The sequence below is a fragment of the Zootoca vivipara genome, chromosome 5 (assembly GCF_965207765.1).
Source record: "Zootoca vivipara chromosome 5, rZooViv2.hap1.1, whole genome shotgun sequence".
NCBI lineage: Eukaryota > Metazoa > Chordata > Lepidosauria > Squamata > Lacertidae > Zootoca > Zootoca vivipara.
Genome location: NC_142588.1, coordinates 5,723,876 through 5,742,104, shown reverse-complemented (window position 1 = coordinate 5,742,104; position 18,229 = coordinate 5,723,876). Strand labels below are relative to the sequence as shown.

Sequence of the window (18,229 nt, the reverse complement as noted above, 5' to 3'; positions counted from 1 at the left end):
ATGAAAGCAGAAAGAGAACCTCCAAATTTGCTCTACATTTTGCTTTAAGAGTGAATTCCCTTAAAATTATTCCGGTGCTGTGCAAGAGAACTCCCCTAACTTGTAATACTCGTTTTCCGTTTCAGCCTGGGGTGCAGTTTCAATATTAAGCAACTCAAAATCAAACATATTTTGATGAAAAGAAGAGATCTGGACTGAAGTGCTCAGCTGCCACCAGTCAACTTGCAGGCTGAGCCCTTTGATGATATGATGTAGAGACATATTGCCCTCCCAGCTGATGCCACTAGTAGCAAAATTCAAAGCAAATTTGGAGGTTTCTTTTCTGTGTCACTTTTTGTGTTTAAGTAAAGCTGGATCAGGGCCAGGAAGCACATGCTGCTGAAGTTAATTCGCACCATTTTCTTTATGTTGTTGTTTTTTACATTGGTTAGGCATAACTAAAGAAATATTGTGTTTTAGTATGAAATTAGAACATTCTAAAAGATAAAAAAACAGGAATCCCTTTTCTTTCCTTTGCTGATAAAATTACAACTGCCCCAAAGATTATGTTTGTGTGTTTAATAGTTTTATACTGTTTATATTCATAATGATCCTGAGTAGTGCGTTTTTTCTTTAAAAATGTTTAGGCGTACTCTCATTTTCCCACTCATATTGAAATACCGCCCTTCAATGAGGCCCAACTTAGATTCACAAAATGTTTAGAGGTATGCATCCCCCCAGAAAAAAAAGCACTGATCCTGAGAAAGAATTTGGTTTGAAAGAAGTTGGACTTAATAGAAGCTTTTTCCCTTTATGTTGCTGGAGGTTCCCTCCTTTCATTACCCTGTGATTGGTGCCTCCCTATTTATTTTCCCGCTAAAGTGATGGGCAAACTCTCCTCAGCAATGGGTGATGGCTAGAAACTGAAGAATAAGATTGCTCACTCCAACTCATGCCAAGGATCTTAAATCAACCTTGCAATTTTGGCTGGTCCTTACGTTGCCCTGTCTTCTTCTGCTGCTCAAAATTTCATCCATTTGTTTTTGTCCATATTATGAACATTAATCATAGCTCAGTTATATCACCCTCAAAGTGTAGTAGCTAAGTCTTCAGGGACCTGTGGGCAAATCCTAGTAAGTGCTAGAGTTTTTGTGGAAGAAGAAACTGTGAAATCCCTCACCAAGTCTTGGGAATATTTACAATCTGAATGACCTGAAGCTTATGCAAATGATCTTTATAAGCTCCATTCCCCCACTCCCCCTGTTCCTTTGCTGTAATCCACCCATCATTACTATAGTGCACACTTCCATTTTCTTTCCAGATCCTCGGTTTATTAGCGTTCACCTGATTCCAGAAAGTGACAACCCAGAGGATGACAAGATCTATTTTTTCTTTCGTGAAAATGCAATTGATGGGGAGCATTCTGGAAAGGCTACACATGCCAGGATAGGACAGATCTGTAAGGTAAAACTGTGACTGGCTGATGAATACACTCACAATCATATTCTTTCAGTTGTAAAGAAAGATCACTTCACTAATACCCGTATATTTAGTATTGTCTGGGTCAAAGAATAGTTATAATAAGGTGTTTAACAATGGCCATATCCATGTTTTATGTGATGAGGAATTAACAACGGAAAGCTTTGGGCTCAGTTTGTGTCTGGTTTGCTTAGACCAGGCATGTCCAACAGATAGATCGTGATCTACTGGTAGATCACAGGGTGTTCCTGGTAGATCCTGGTTATCTCTGGCCCCCCAGTGATCTCCTTAGAAAAAAGCAAAAAACCAAAACAAACAAAAAACCCACCCCAAAAACCACTTTGGCTTTCTAAGAAAGCTCCACAACTTTGCCTTTCTCCAAAAAGCTCCACAACTTTTGCTTCCCCAAAAAAGCTGAAAAACTTTGGGTAGATCACTGCTAGTTTTTTTTTACGACAATGGGTAGATCGCTGCCAGTTTTTTAATACTGTGAGTAGATCGCGGTCTATTGGGAGTTGGACATCCCTGGCTTAGACTAACTTTAGTTCGAAGAAGCCACGGTTCCCAAGTTCAAACAAAACATGGAACTGCAGTTTGTGCTGAAATAACAGCAGCTTTTGCTCTCCTGCTCTCACAGCAAAAGAAGCAGAGAAGCAATGGGTAATTCACAAGACTGAGGCATTCTGTTCACCTGAACTGGGCCTGTGACTCCATGAAAGATCAGCTATTTCTCTTTTTAGGCTCATATTCCAGTCTTTCTTTTGGGAAACTTGTGGTGAAAGCAGGTGTAATGCTTATAGCAGGCACCCCCCCAAATTCGGCCCTACAGATGTTTTGGGACTACAGTTCCCATCATCCCTGACCACTGGTCCTGTTAGCTAGGGATGATGGGAGTTGTAGTCCCAAAACATCTGGAGGGCCGAGTTTGGGGGGGCCCGGTTTATGGAACAGCAGCAACAGTTTGGAAATGCTCTCATTGTCTTTAAGTGAGATATACCTTCCCTCTTTGGGGTAAAGCTTGGCTACCTGTAAACGGGGCCAATGGACTTCTTCCTCCCCTCTGAACCTCTGAACCTCATGGCGATTCTGCACAGAGAGTCACAAACCTCTGGTGCTATATTGCCGCTTCCAGTTCCTAACTGGACATGGCCATGTGTGGATCAGGCTTATTTTGGAGGAGGTGGGGCTGTACACATGGCTGCACTGAAGTGGGAACTCCCATGTGTCACTAGAGCTTCACTGAGGGCTTCTCAACACTGACGTTTCCTCCATGCTTTCCTACACAATAAGCAGACTCTGTTTTAATGTCCTGGCATGATCTATTTCTTTTGTAGAATGACTTTGGTGGCCACAGAAGTCTCGTCAACAAGTGGACCACTTTCCTCAAAGCACGCCTGATTTGTTCGGTGCCAGGTCCCAACGGCATTGACACTCATTTTGATGAGCTCCGTAAGTGGTCAAAGTGTTTCTGAAGACAGAACCATTCTTTCTCTGGCCAGCTGCATGCACATTACTAAATTGGCAGCTGTTTTTGCTTCTTGCCCCTTATTTTATTTTATTTATTTTCACAGAGGATGTGTTTCTAATGAACTCAAAGGACCCTAAAACCCCAATCATCTATGGAGTGTTTACAACTTCCAGGTAGTGGACATATCATTTTACTTATTTTGGGGGGAGGGAGTGCATGGAGGCTGCCCGTTTTTAAAAGCTTTCTTTGTTAACATGGCCCTTTAAAAGAGAAGGCATTTTCTCAACCTTTGAACCGCTAGAAAAGTAGTAGATGTAAGAGGTTAATGAACTGGAGTTTTCCTGTGAGCAATATATATAATCGCTCAGAAGTCTGCAACCACACAGTTTGAAAGAATGTGTGTGTGTGTGTGTTTCTCTACATTAACCCTTTTCTTAGCATGTATTGTACAGGAGTCCTATTTCCATCTCGTGCATCTTGAATGCAAACTTTTTGTTTGCATTGACAGGTTTGTGCTGGAAGCCAAATCCTGTCCCTATGTTTTTGCTTTGGCTCTTCAGAGAGAATTTACACACCATACAAGCGACAACTCCAGACCCTTTCAGAGGGTTGTCACTTGCCTGGTTTGTAAGCTCAAGGAAGCTGAGCCCCATGGCTGCTGGTCTGGTGCTGGAGCAAACACAGCCAGCTAGGGAGAAGAAGGGGACTTAAAGGACAGCAAATGCCTAAAGATCATGGAGGGAAGGGGGAATTAAAATGTGGATATAATTCTCTATCCAAGTAAATTGTTTTGACCGAATCCCATTTTCAAAGCATTTCATTTCGATTTGGTTAAACAATTGCACAAGGTTGCTGTCGGCTTTTTTTTTGCGACAGAAAATAAATAAATGGAAAGCTGGTATTTCTAGAACCTCTCTAATTTAGAAACAATTGCTTCTTTTTTTCTCTCCACCTATCTGTTTTTCCACCCCTGTCTATTATTAGCAACATCTTTAAAGGATCGGCTGTGTGCATGTACAGCATGACGGACGTGAGGAGGGTGTTTCTGGGTCCATATGCTCACAGAGATGGTCCCAACTATCAATGGGTTCCCTACCAAGGAAGAGTCCCATACCCACGGCCAGGAACTGTAAGTGCCCTACTCACTGGGCAGTCAGGTGGTGCCCAAGCAGTATCGGCAGGCGTTTATCTGGGGGGAAATACCGCTGTTCTCTCTGTAGGAATAATCGTCGAGGAATCGCTCTAGAAACATGCTGTAACGAGTGAGTGTAGCTTCCTCACGAGTAAGCGGCTCCAAACCGGGTGCTTGGTTTTTACAGGGTTTTATTACGGTATACAGTGGTACCTCTACTTACGAATTTAATGCGTCCCGAACGCACATTCGTAAGTCAAAAAAGTCGAATCCCATAGGAATGCATTGGGAGAAAAAAATCGTAAGTCGAAGCAACCCTATCTAAAAATTCGTAATAAACTGCATCCAAGATGGCGGGCGGAGCTCCGTTCGTAAGTAGAAACATTCGTAAGTAGAGTTACTTGTACGCAGTGCTACCGCTGTATACACATGTACAAGACAGAGCATCGAAAAGCATGTCTGATCCAATCTGATCCAGAATCTGGAAGCACCTCCCTTTGTGAACGCCTCCAGCATAACCCCCTAGGCACCTTGAACCTCCTCCTTTGGTCCCTACTCTTGTCGCCCCTCATCTGCTGGGGTGAGGGTGCTGGAGGAGCACTCTCTCCGCTAGAGCTGCTTAGCTGAGGGACCCGCTCTGCCCCTTGTGGAGCCTCCACCTCTTGAGTGCTTTGGTCTGCCCCCTGCAGCCCTCTCTCTGGCAACCTCACCTCCCCAACATCCCTAAGGGTCAGCACCTCCTCCTGAGCCTCGGTCCCGCCTTCCGGAGGAAGCTGACAGGTGCTGGGTGCTGGGGCTCGGACAGCGTCCGAGAGAACTCGCTGCGCTTCACTGGACTCTCCGCTGACCCCTGGTGGCTCCCTGACACATGCACATTGATTTCATCCACCCAAAGCAGTGCATGAATTTCAATTGCCTATTGAAATAGTATTGCATGCCTTCTAACTGTGAAAGACATCACATTTAAATGCCTTGATCCTGTGAACCGCCCTGAGATATTATGATGAGAAAGGCAGTACGCAAGTCTAAAAATAATAATAGTAATAATCTGAGTTAATCAATACATTCAGAGAAAAGGGCAGGGAATTTTTGGTGTTGAGGACCATAACACAGTGTGTTTTTCCATATACTACAAAGTGGCATCTTTCTGAGAGGTCCACACATGTGGGTTTTTTTTAATAGAAGAAGAAGAGTTTGGATTTGATATCCCGCTTTATCACTACCCGAAGGAGTCTCAAAACGGCTAACAATCTCCTTTCCCTTCCTCCCCCACAACAAACACTCTGTGAGGTGAGTGGGGCTGAGAGACTTCAGAGAAGTGTGACTAGCCCGAGGTCACCAGGCAGCTGCATGTGGAGGAGCGGAGACACGAACCTGGTTCACCAGATTACGAGTCTACCGCTCTTAACCACTACACCACACTGGCTCCTAATGTGTGTCCCAACCCTAGTATACTGTACTGATTAAAAACAACAACAACCCAGCACCCAAGGACAGAACTATGTAGCAAAAGCCAAACGTAATTTGGCCACTGGACCTATTAAATGTACTGTCGATGACTTCAGAGTGAACATGCATGAAATTGTACTGCACACCTCTAGTAATCTTTTATTTGCCAGCCCCCTTAAGCACTTTAAACCTGCACTCCATTGAGATTCACAGGCTTGTCTGCACAGACAAATAATTTATATTTATTATTATTATTATTATTATTAGAATTAGAATTTATATACCACTCTATACCCAGAGGTCTCAGGGTGGTTCACAGAAGTATTAAAGTATTTATCTACCGCCCTTTCGCAAAACATCAGGCTGGTGTACAGCAAGAGAAAAATATTTAAAAGTGGTATGAAGCAATCGTTGAAATGATCGTTACAATTGCACACAACCACTGGGGGGGGGGGGAAGGGCAGTGCAGTGCTAGGAAAGACATGGCTGGTGCCTCTTCAAATATATGTTGTGCAGAGGAACAGGCCATGTTAACCTGCTCTAAGGGCAGCTTTTGGTAGGCCCTGGATTATGCAGAGGCAACATGGAGACACTGGGTTTTTATCTTCACAGCTTCCAGTGAAAGCACTAGGGATGCAAACAAGAAATCAATACAGTATATGAAGGATGAATTCCTTGAAATGATTTAGCACTTAGGTTTCCTAAGGGATCCCAATGCACCGTTGAACGGGGGAATTTGAGAGGGGAAAGTGGCCACAACGCCCTTGGACGTCTCGTAGTATGTTCGTTCCTTGTAAATTCAAAGTTTATAGATGGCTGCTTGAAAATGATCGAGACAGTCCATTTAGAAAATCAAAAAAGATTATTCACACATGTTCTTGTATATGAATTCCCAGCTGCATTAACAATACTTAGCACTTCTAAATTACTTTTCTTGTTCAAAGCACTTCTCATACATTATCCGATTAATCATTATCTAATTAATGCAAGTAATCAGTATTGCACTCCATCTGGAAAATCAAGATTGCCTTTGGGATGTGAAATATGGATTTTTTTAAAAAAAATGCAAAATTGCTATAAGCTATGAAAAAGCTGTTGTCAATTGTTGGTATTATTTAACTGCTAGAATGTGGCATTGATAACAAAAAAAAAAAACAGAAGAAGGGAACCTCCTGCAGTTTTTCTGGTTTTTAATTGTGTTTGATATACAATTATCTCAGGCTCTAATATTCACTAATAAAAGTGGATACCTGAGATTTGTTGCTGCTAGGAAAAAGCACACAATAAAATGATACCTAATATATGATATAAAAAACCCAGGCTACATAGAACTGGTGCTGCGATGGAGGAGACCTTCCCATTCTTTTAAAAGACACACACACACACACGTTGTTGTTTTTAATTTCCTCCCTGATGAATTGTTAATAAAGTGATAGCCATGATAATTGATTTTTCTCCCTACAGAGTGTGTTGCGAGATCAGGGATTGTAGTTTAATTACATTTTGGCTTTCAAGGGCTGCATGTTTTAGGACTACATAGGCGATGCAGGTTATTGCAACACTGGGGCATTGGTGTTCTTAAATCAAAGGAAACGAACATAAAGTATAATAATGCTATCAATATTTTACAGTTCAAGGGTTCAAAGCACTTTGCACGCCTTTAGGAATGAGGCAAGAGGGAAGCTTGAAATGTGAACTTGAACAGGGCTGCCCCAGTCCAGGTTGAGTAGAGCCCCCTTTGAGCTTGGTTCAAATTCACCTGGTACCAGCTCCCTCTTCCCCAAGCTAAGAATTGTTTGGAGTTGGAGAAAGAGGTGAAGCCAAATCAGATGTTTGATTGGAACTCTTCTTAACAGCACAATTTATCTGAATGCTCAGGCCAGTATTATTATTATCCCCATAAAATGCAATTTACCTACAGACACTTTGCAGTCTTTTGCTTATGCTGAGATTTGAATTCAGCAAGTCACTGGCTTGCATATACTGGAGGGAGTGCATATTCTGACACAGATCGACTCATCTATCTCTATACTGGAGATGCTAGGCCAGGCATCCCCAAACTGTGGCCCTCCAGATGTTTTGGCCTACAACTCCCATGATCCCTAGCCAACAGGACCGGTGGTCGGGGAAGATGGGAATTGTAGTCCAAAACATCTGGTGGGCCGAAGTTTGGGGATGCCTGTGCTAGGCTGTAACCACCTTTAGTCCTACTCAGAGTAGACCTATTAAAATAATGGACACTACTAATAAAACCTCTGAGTAGGACTAGCATTGGACCCAATATGATGATGATGCAGTAGCACCATGTGAAGACCTAAGATTGTTGTGAAGACCTCAGTGTATACACAGAGGGAAATGGGAATTTCACCGTTGTAATCTTTTGACAAGATTCTCTTTTGCTATCCCCCTCCCCAGTGTCCAAGCAAAACGTTTGGTGGCTTTGACTCAACCAAGGATCTTCCTGATGAAGTCATCACATTCGCAAGAAGCCACCCAGCGATGTACAACCCTGTATTTCCCATCAATAACCGCCCCATAATGATCAAAACAGATTTGGATTACCAGTTCACACAAATCGTGGTCGATCGGGTAGATGCGGAGGATGGCCAGTATGACGTCATGTTCATTGGGACAGGTAAGGCTCCGCCAACCTCTTTAGATAGTGAATGGGAAGCAGAGCAGAAGAGCCCAAGATGTTTAGCATTCCTTCTGTGCAAGTACCGTCAACATGAATGGACTTGCACCAAAGCAGTTTTGGATGGAAAGTAGCCAGTGCTATATTTCTAGAACAAGAGGTGGCAAAACTCACCATGAACACCTCCCTTGTTCTCTTAGAATGGCAATGGCGCCTGTCCGAGAGGTGCCTGAACTGAGTTCCGGTGGGTTCTTGCTGCAAAAAAGTCCTGTTTGTGTCTTCTAGTGTGGCTCACTGAACGGCTTACAAGCAAGTCTCGACACTATTTTGGGTGGACTGCAATTTACTTGATGAATGTAATGACCAAATCCATTTAAATAACTCTAGACCCAAAATTCTCACTGGATGATAAACTTGTGTCTGGACTGTGCCATTTCAGATTGTAGCTTGGGGCTTGCACATTTGAATAATTTCCCATACCTAAAATACTTTCCCGAAATAAATGTCCTGAATATAGCACGTTGGAGAGCACACTAGTCCAAAACGCTTTGTTTTATCTTGTATACAGCAGCCTTTAGTTCCGCATTCTCCCTCCTGGTCCAGGAGCTGCCAACCCCTGGGGACTCCCAATTTAGTACTAATTAAAGCTTGAATTAAGTTCAAGCTGTGTGTGACTTCAGTCTTTTTTTATTCTGATCTCTGGAAAACCAAGACTGTCTCCTTGTCTTCCTCTCTGCAGTCCTACGCAGCTCACAAGCAGGGGCGTAGCCAGGATCAAAACTAGGGGGGGGGCAAGCCATGGTCGTTCAGGGGCGGGGCCAAGGCACAGAAGGGGAGGGGCCACAAAGTGGGCGGGGCTAAAGGGCCAACGGGCCTGATGACATCGTGGCGGTGGCAGCAGCGGCCACCTTGTGCTTCTGGGGCTGGTAGCGTTGGCGGCTACCCTGCTTGGCTGGAGAGGACGGGAGGGTCGGGCAGGCGAGAGGGGGTGGCAGGGCGGGCGAGGGAGAGGCAAGACACGGCCGCAGCCACGACGGCTCCGAGGCGTTGCTGCATATCAGCATAATATTTCAACCATGGTTCAAGCCCCACCTTAGGAAAAAAATCCTGCATTGCAGGGGGTTGGACTAGATGACCCTTGTGGTCCCTTCCGACTACAATTCTATGATTCTATTGATATATTACCATAGCATATGCATCATTCTGCTTTCTTGAATTGTCCTACTCCTAGGCATAGCATCCAACTCCTAGAGGCCTAGGTGCCCCCCCCCAATTACTGGTAAATACCGTATTTGAAAGAGTCATCCCCCCATGTTGATGGGCTTTCTATGTGGGGCTTATCTGCCCCCCCCGTATTTTATTAAGGATGGAAGAGGGAGGGAAGGAAGGAAGAAATAGAGAGATAACTCATATTTGTGGGTGTCTCTGGATGACGCTGTGATGCTGGAACTCTGCAGCAAGAGGACAGGAGGGTCGGGCAGGCGAGAGGGGGTGGAAGGGCGGGCGAGGGCGGGGCAAGGCATGACCACAGCTACGACAGCTACGAGGCGTTGCTGCATATCAGCATAATATTTCAACCATGGTTCAAGCCCCACCTTAGGAAAAAAATCCTGCATTGCAGCGGGTTGGACTAGATGACCCTTGTGGTCCCTTCCGACTACAATTCTACGATTCTATTGATATATTACCATACCATATGCATCATTCTGCTTTCTTGAATTGTCCTACTCCTAGGCATAGCAGCCAACTCCTAGAGGCCTAGGTGCCTCTCCCCCCCCCCCAATTACTGGTAAATACCGTATTTGAAAGAGTCATCCCCCCATGTTGATGGGCTTTCTATGTGGGACTTATCTGCCCCCCCTCTCTGGGTGACGCTGTAACTCTGCATGTACAGGAGCCTTGTAAGCAGCTTTCTCTCTGCTTGATTTACAGCAGGCACGTCCAACAGGTAGATTGTGATCTACCAGTAGATCACTGGATGTCTGTGGTAGATCACTGGTAGGTCACTGGCACCCCTAAAAAAAGCTCACCCAAAATTTTCCTCCTCCCTCAAAAAAATTGAACTATGACCTGAAGCCCTAAACAAAAATGGGCCTCCCTCCCTCCTAAAAGAAGCTCAACAAGTTTGACCTAAACCCCAAAAAACAGGGCTTCCCTTCCTTTAAAAAAAACTCAACAGCTTTGACCCGAACCCCCCAAAAGGGGGTAGATCACCCCCAGTTTTAAACTCTGAGTAGATCAGAGTCTCTTGGGAGGTGGCCACCCCTGATTTACGTATACAGATGCAGGAGGAGGGGCCATAGCTGCCAAGTTATCCCTTTTTTACAGGGATTTCCCCTTATGCTGAATAGGCTTCCTCGCGAGAAAAGTGAAAACTTGGCAGCTATGGGAGGGGCAGACTGGAACACCAATGCTTTTTATAAACATCACTGTGTCTGTCAAAGCTACAGCCCCCCCCTTTCTTATTCACTTCCTTTTAGCCTTGCAGAGCCACCTTAGTCAAATTGAATCCTCTGAGTCTGCACCCTCATTAAATCGCCAATAGAACTCTTAATGCTCCTGAATGCTCATTAACAAGTCCCACTTAAGAACAATAGGGTGAAATGGTCAGCTATCAAATCTTGCCTGGGGATATATGCTCCATTGTCTTAACTGCTTAACTACTGATAGCCACTTTGCTTTATTTATTTGATGTGTTTTTGTTACTGCTGTGTCCCCCCCCCCCCCAGCAAGCGGAGACTTAGCTGCTCTTGCTAAAGCAAAGCCTTTTCCACTTCAGTTTTTGGAGGGGAAAAGTGCTGGTTATGGTCTGTAAAATACATTAATTTTTTTGCTTCTAGGGGGGGCAGCTGCCCCCTCCTGCCCCCCCTGCCTACGCCCATGCTCACAAGGAGCGCCAACAGGCTTCTACCTTAAATCTCATCAGAGTCTGACAATGTGGCAATGTGGTCTGGTTGAATAATCTCAGAGAGTGAGAGTATAATTCCCACTATAGCAAGGGATTATCGGGTTGCTTTGGCCACAGCAGCATCACTTAAATGAAAACAAATGCTAAATGAAAATGTCACCATGTTTTCCCAAGGTCTAGTGCACGTTAAGGAGGAAGTAAGTTGTGTTGTTTCCCTGGGTCCTAGTGGGAAGGAAATGTGATTAATTCAGCATTGTTGCTGTTTTAAGTAAACATCTGGATACTTTGCTCTCTCACCTCAATAATGGTTCACTTCAGTCCCTCTCCAGCAGACCAAAATGCCTATTTTTGCCCTCGTAATTTGACTTGAGGGCAGGAGCGGATCGTTTAACACAGTCTCGAGTCCATCTTTCAGTAAACGTGAATTAATAACAGTAATTTTATCTTGTAAGCAAAGCTTGCTGATCTGAAATGAGGGCCTGATTCACTTTGTGTAAAATTGTTTGAAATATTATTCCAAGTAAGGCTGATCTTGAGTACAGATAAAGCTTCGCTTTGGATGCCTGAGACACTGTAGGGCTTAACACATTGTGCATTTGACCTCAGAGGCTATAGAGAGCAGCAAACCACTAATGAGGGGGGGCAGGTTCCTCTTAAAATAGAACTATTTATCTTAAAGATTTAATGCAATGATTGTGGCTATCTGCTAGGCTGACTTCTTTGGCTTTGTCAAACCTTTGTTGTCCTGAAATGTAGAATTCAAAATGTTTTAAATGTGGCAATAATCCAGTTCTTTGTGGTGTTCTCTCCTCCTGCTGCAAAAAACTTAAATCTTCCAGTCTTTGATGCTGACAAAATTGATATAGACTTTGTTTAAAATGGTAGTTTCCAAATGACATCCTTTGCCCCCCGCATCCCCGCGCAACTTCTAAGCTTAGTAAAGTGTTTTTTATCCCCTTCCCCTCTTCTACCTGGAATACTCCGTTAAGAAAAACTGACAATTTGCAGGTCAGTTATTCTGCAGTGTTGGGTGAAGTGATTTGTCTGAATACAGCAAGGGAAGCTTTTCATAGTAAAGGGAGAAATGTTATCACTGGCTGCCAAAAAAGAAAAGAAAAAAGAAAAGCTGCTGTTGGAGACAGATGATCAGTGGCAAGGCCAAAAGTCGGTATTTGTGCACACACAGGATACATTTAAAGCACACCCAAAGGAAATGATTTCCCTTATAATTCTGGGCTCTTTCGTTTGCCCTTTGCAAACAGTTCTCAGCAACCCTGCAACAGACTAGCTATCACCTGGCACCTTTACCATACACCTTTAGGCACCAGGCAAATCGTGTCCTCCCTAAAAGAGGGCACGTGTTGCGGTGAGACCTGGAGACTGACCTCCTGGTTGTGGGTGGGTCTATTGGATAGCCACAACACCTGATTGGTAGGTCCCTTGTTGCTGGGTGTAATCTGGCCAATGGGGCGCAGTCTAAATGGATCGAGGGACCTATATAAACTCATGCACGTGTCCCAGAGCTTCCACTTTCGGTTCGTGCATCGGAACACCCGCCCACCTCTCCCTAATTTTAGGGCTTTTTGCGCTTAACCTTGCTATGCCGTCATGTGTCGTCTGCCATTGGGACAGGGGCACAGCAGGAATTTCCCCCACTTGGCTGATTGGCTGTTGCCATTTGGATTTCGCCTGTCGCGTAGCAATTCGTCACAACTTGTAAGGTTGCGGATAGGCACTGGTTCATGTGATAGGGATGGGAGAACGGTCTCGCCATCCCTATGGGAAGGGTATTCTGTTAAAGGAATCCAGGGACTCAACTTGGTTTGGTCAACCCCTGAAAAGGGGTTGTGCCCATGCCTGAGTCCAGGGGAGCATCTGGGGAGTGAACAGAGTCTGCTCCCAGGCTTATCACCTTCATCAGGTGTTCACCCTTGGCTGACCTATGATAGAGCTCTGAGTCAGTGCTACCTGCAAGGGTGTAGGGAGCTAGTCGAACCAGAGCCTATGCAACCACTCACTTTTCTGTAATAAATACAGTTGTGGCCTAAATTCTGCCAAAAAACAAAACTAAAATTTGAGTCAAATGGGGGGAGGTCTCTGGGTCTGAACACGCAAAAACGTTCCTTTTCAACCAGGCCTTTGCCTGACTTGATCTACGTCCTATACCCTGTTTTAAAATGCTGGCTCTTTTGGGTTGTTTTTTTATTGGGTTGCTGGTTTTGTTTTGATTTTATGTATTTTATATTTTATGTGAACCGCCCTGAGACCTTCGGGTATAGGGTGGTATAGAAAACAAACAAACAAACATACAAACAACTATCTTCCAGGGATGATGTCCACTATGCCTGATAAGGTTCTGAGAAAATGCAGCATCAATATTGGTTGCTGTATCTCAAAGAATCATAGAACTGTAGAGTTGGAAGGGACCCCCAGGGGTCATATAGTCCAGCCCCCTGCAATGCAGGACTCTCAACTCAAACTCTGTACTGTTCGGAATCACCAGCTGATTCCTAAAAGATCCGACAACTTAGTTAATTTGTCAGTATCTCTCCAGCTGTCTGTGTGTCCCCATGAAGTCTCACTTTCACATCTGCCCTTGTATTATTATTATTATTATTATTATTATTATTATTATTATTATTTTAAAAAAGGAAAAAGAAACATGAAATACTTTGGACTTGAGAATAAATCATAAAATGTAGCCCTGGCTGATCCAGTGTATTCCTGGCTTTAAATACACATTTGTGGCAGCTGACATTTCACTGGTAACATTACACTGCCCTGTTCATTTGCTGTCAGCTAAAATGGGTTCAGGGTTCAGATTTTGGGTTGGGTTTTTTTTTTTTGCAATTAAAATATTTCAGTATAATCCTCCTTTGGAAACTTTTAAGAACTTTTGAGATCATTTTGAAAGTAAGTGGGTATTCTATGGAGCCGACTCCAAAGAACACATTGCTGTATAATCCCCTTTTTGAAATACGATAATTTGTAATGTGGGAAACATAAAACTTCTGTAGATCTGAGATTGGACTGCCTTTGGACTCAAGGGGGAAAATGGTATCTGTCTTTATTTCAGATATTGGGACAGTTCTGAAAGTAGTTTCTATCCCTAAAGAGACCTGGCATGATTTGGAGGAAGTTTTGCTGGAAGAAATGACAGTCTTTCGGGTGAGTGTAATTGAAAAATTTGTTATCTGTTTTCGCTCCCCTGCTGCTGCGCTGCCAGCCTCTGCAGGCAGCTGCAGAGACGGCGTTTATTGTGGAAGAGTCCGGCAAACCTTTCTAATTAGCTTCTCAATTAGAGATTCAGTCACTAGTCAAAATAAACCTCTAAGCTTTCAGTGCCAGTTGTGAGCTAATAGCAAAAATTATATTGCTGACTCTCCTCCCCTCCTTTTTTTTCTTCCCTTGTTCACTGGGCCGCTAAAACCAATAGATCTGACTGTTTGCAATTTACAGTGAAAACCATCTGTAACATTTGAAGGTCTTGCTGCCTGTCTTCTCCCCAGAAAAATATACAGAATTAATTCTACATCTGGGCATATGACATGAAGACAAAGGCGTAGTGAAAAGTCTGTTATCTGACATTGAGGGTTTCTATGACATGACAATTAAGAATAATTTTGATGAAAAGTACACAATGTAGGCAAAAGTTGGCATGGTTTTAGGAGCTGATTTCCAATGCATGTTTTTGTTTAAATGGATTCTGATCTCGTGCCATCCTGGGGAGTATGAAGAAAATGAGAAGATAAAGCTGAGATTGAGTTGTACTGCCGATTAATCAGCTTGATTCAATAAACATTTTGATCAGTTAAAAACTTGTTCCATAGTCAGTCAGGCAGATTTTTTTTTAAAAAAATGAGTTACTTTGATGTAAGAATTTACAAATTATCTTGGAAGTGGGATTCCACATCTCTCTTACGCAGCAAGGGATGCCTTTTTTAAAGATGATGCCAACTGCAGCATATGGAAGCATGGTCTAGAAACAAAGGGATTGTTTGTTTTTCTTGCTCAGTGGTAGATCACAGGGATTCAAGGGCTCAGGTGTGATGCCTGGATCCCTAGAGAGCCACAGCCAGTTGCTGCAGATGCTTCTGACCTAGATGGACCAAGTGTCTGAGAGCTTCCTATGTTTCATCAGAATTCTTGTTGTAAATTCTTGTTGTAACAATTTCATCTGCAAATTGTTGTAAATTTTAATTAATTGTCACTGTTAAAATGTAACTGGCCAAGATTTTAAAAGGGAAGTGACAGCCCTGTTCTGATTCACAAATCCTCTCAGGCTGTCCCCATGTCAAGCTTTCCCTTCTCCTAGAACAGTGATGGTGAACCTATGACATGTGTGTCAGACGTGACACGCAGAGCCCTCACTGCTGGCACACACCCCATCGGCCCATTCACGCTGTTGTTGTTGTTTTCCCCCATTTGTTCTCCCACTCCTCCAGATTGTCTCTGCTACAGCTTGTCTCCGCTGTTGCTGGTAGCCAGAGATTGGTTTTTTAACCCGTTCTGTGCTGGGTTTTTTGGCACTTTGGCAAACTATGTCGGTGCTGCGTGTTAGTTCCAGCGAAGGTATTATTCGTCATTTATTTCTCTTCTCTTTCACCCCTAAAAAACGCAGCAGCTTTGGGGAATCCCCCCAAAAGCAAAGCAATTTTTGCACCCCCCCCAAAACCTCCTAAAAACTCAACAAACTCCCCCAAAAAAGCTCAACAACTCTGGGCACTTTGTGATAAAAAAGCGGTTTTGGGTTTGGTTTGGTTAAATAGTTTTTGGTTTATTGAATACAAATAGTTTTTGGTTTATTGAATACAGTTATATATTACAATTATACATTTTTGTTTTTTAAACTATAAATATCACAAAATTATGGTTTTTTTTCTTGAAGTGACACACCACCCGAGTTAAGCTCGGTTTTGGGGGAATTTTGACACACCAAGCTCAAAAGGTTGCCCATCACTGTCCTAGAAGCAGCATCCTATAAAGCGAGACTTCTTGGGTTCCACCCATCCCAACACTTGCTTGCTTTGCCTGATGAATAGGCACCATGTTATTTGGGTCATGTTTTCCAGGTCTGTTTGCATGCAGCGTTCTGGGCTTTACATCGGAAGTATAACCTGCGTTTGAATGAGTCACTGACCAAGAGACTGGAGTGCCTCATTGTCAGGCTCTGATTAATTGTGTACAGTAGTGGGTATCTGAGCCCCTGGTTTTAAACAAGAAATAAATTTCAAGGCATGAGATGAAATCACAAGAGTAGCTGGTGGCCTGTGGTTGTTTTCTCTGTTGCCTGCAGCAAATCACCTACTTATAGTATAAAGTACCGTAATCTAGGGACCTGGCCATTGCATGAGCTTCTGCAAATGAAACAAAATGAACGCCATGCTCCGTTAAGCCAAAAATTAAAGAGACAAGCCTAGAGCTTAATTTCTAAATGGAGAGGTGCTTTGTCTCACTTTCTGGAACAAATCATGTCTTCTGTCCTGGAGTATTTTGCCTTACACTTCATATGCCTAGAGGTAGGCTATGGTGACTCCGGTGGGGGGGGGGGACCATTGTATCACATTCTCCAGCCTTGAAAAAGCAGTTTCCAACTTTTGGTTTTGTGTCCCACCACCTGTGCTGAGGTGGGCATGGAGCTGTGACTGGTAGATGACCCATGCAAATCTGGGGCAGAGCCAGAGCAGTATCCAATCAATCAGAAACAGAGGCTGGCAGAATCTGGCGAGGTGAGTCCTTAGCTAAAGAAACGGATGGACTCAGTGATGGAACTGACAGAAAACCATTTTTGACAGCTGACACTCAGGCTGAAACTCCACCCTGGCCGTTGCACATGTGGGCAGGAGGACGGGTGCTTAGCTACCTCCTTGTCTCTTGCTTTCCGCTTGCCCCAAGCTACTTCCAAAGTCCAAAGCGGCTTAGCAATCAGGAGAGAAAGTGGTAGGAGAAAGACAGGCTTGGCAAAGGTGCTCTTTGGCCTGGCACTGCAGATTTGCCCTTGCTTTGCCCTTGAAGGGCAAAAAGAAAAGGTGGGAAGAGGGGACCAGCAGAAACCGTTAGAAGGAGGCATTGAAATTCCTCTGCTCCCTTGCCGCGTTGAACATCCTGGTGTGCAGGTGCCTGGGGATGCACACGCCTGAACATTCAGCATGACCAAGAGCTCCTTATCGGCTGCCATAAAATACTGCTGAACTCATTCTCCTTGCAGGTGCAGCTGGAGTTTGAAAGGGGGTTGGTTTATGCACCAAAGGAATTGAGTCCTAGGTAGAAATCTGATACGAAGTTTCAATGCAACCCATCACTTTTGAGTTTTCACATATCCCTGGGGTGGGTGGATCTAATTTTATGTCACCAAAGAATGAATTTAACAGCCTGAGTTGCAGTATGCCGAACACAACACTTTCCATTGACAGCTCCAGCCAAACTGAAGGCATTCCAGATGTATTGCACTGATAACAAATGCCTTTTTAACCTGATTTGTGCAGTGTCTCCCTGAACAGCTGAGCAAACATTTCGGTAAGGCCTGTAATTGATGCCTTCCAATACCAAGTTTAATAACCCATTTGCACTGGAGAGTCTGCATGCTTAGCATCCACTGAGCCATATCCAGTTCTCTGTGGGCTCGCCGGGGGTGAAGTGTGAAAGCTTGAAGAAGGCTATGTCAGCATACCTTGATAGAAACTGAACCAATATGAGGAAACTATAAGAATACAGAAAGGTCTACAATCCATAAGATAGATCTACACATATTCCTCAGTGTGGAATTCCTACTAGAAATAGCAGCCGTGCTCGGAGTTGTCCCCCTCTACACACCATTTTGCATATTTACTGGTATGGCAACATCATCATGATCTGCAGTTCCCTCTCCCACTAGCAGTTACTAATATTATGAAGCAAAGGAATCACACAGCAGTTGATAAGCCCTGAAGAAGAGGGACCCTGGTTAGCTTCGGTATGATGCTAAACCATGGTTGTGTGTGTATGGGGGGGGGGTGAATTCCCACTGAGAAAGAGACGTAGGTGTGCATTCCTGAAGCTGGCTCACAATTTGCAAACCGCTATTTTTGGAGGGCTGCTATGACGCCTCCGCTAGACCTTTGTAGGATGCATGCTTGATTAATTCTTGTGTTGAGTTTCAACATGCACAATTGCACAGGCACAAATGCATTTGAATGCATC

General features: G+C 43.9%; 1 protein-coding gene across 1 annotated transcript in view; it reads left to right on the top strand.

The window, feature by feature from the left end:
- Positions 1-18,229, top strand: part of SEMA3A (semaphorin 3A) — a 196,935-nt gene that overhangs the window by 158,954 nt on the left and 19,752 nt on the right. Inside the window, exons 7-12 of the mRNA XM_035137741.3 lie at positions 1,301-1,443; positions 2,793-2,907; positions 3,030-3,099; positions 3,911-4,055; positions 7,923-8,142; positions 14,127-14,218. Of these exons, the coding sequence (XP_034993632.1) occupies positions 1,301-1,443; positions 2,793-2,907; positions 3,030-3,099; positions 3,911-4,055; positions 7,923-8,142; positions 14,127-14,218 (785 nt within the window). The remainder of the gene's footprint in view (positions 1-1,300; positions 1,444-2,792; positions 2,908-3,029; positions 3,100-3,910; positions 4,056-7,922; positions 8,143-14,126; positions 14,219-18,229) is intronic.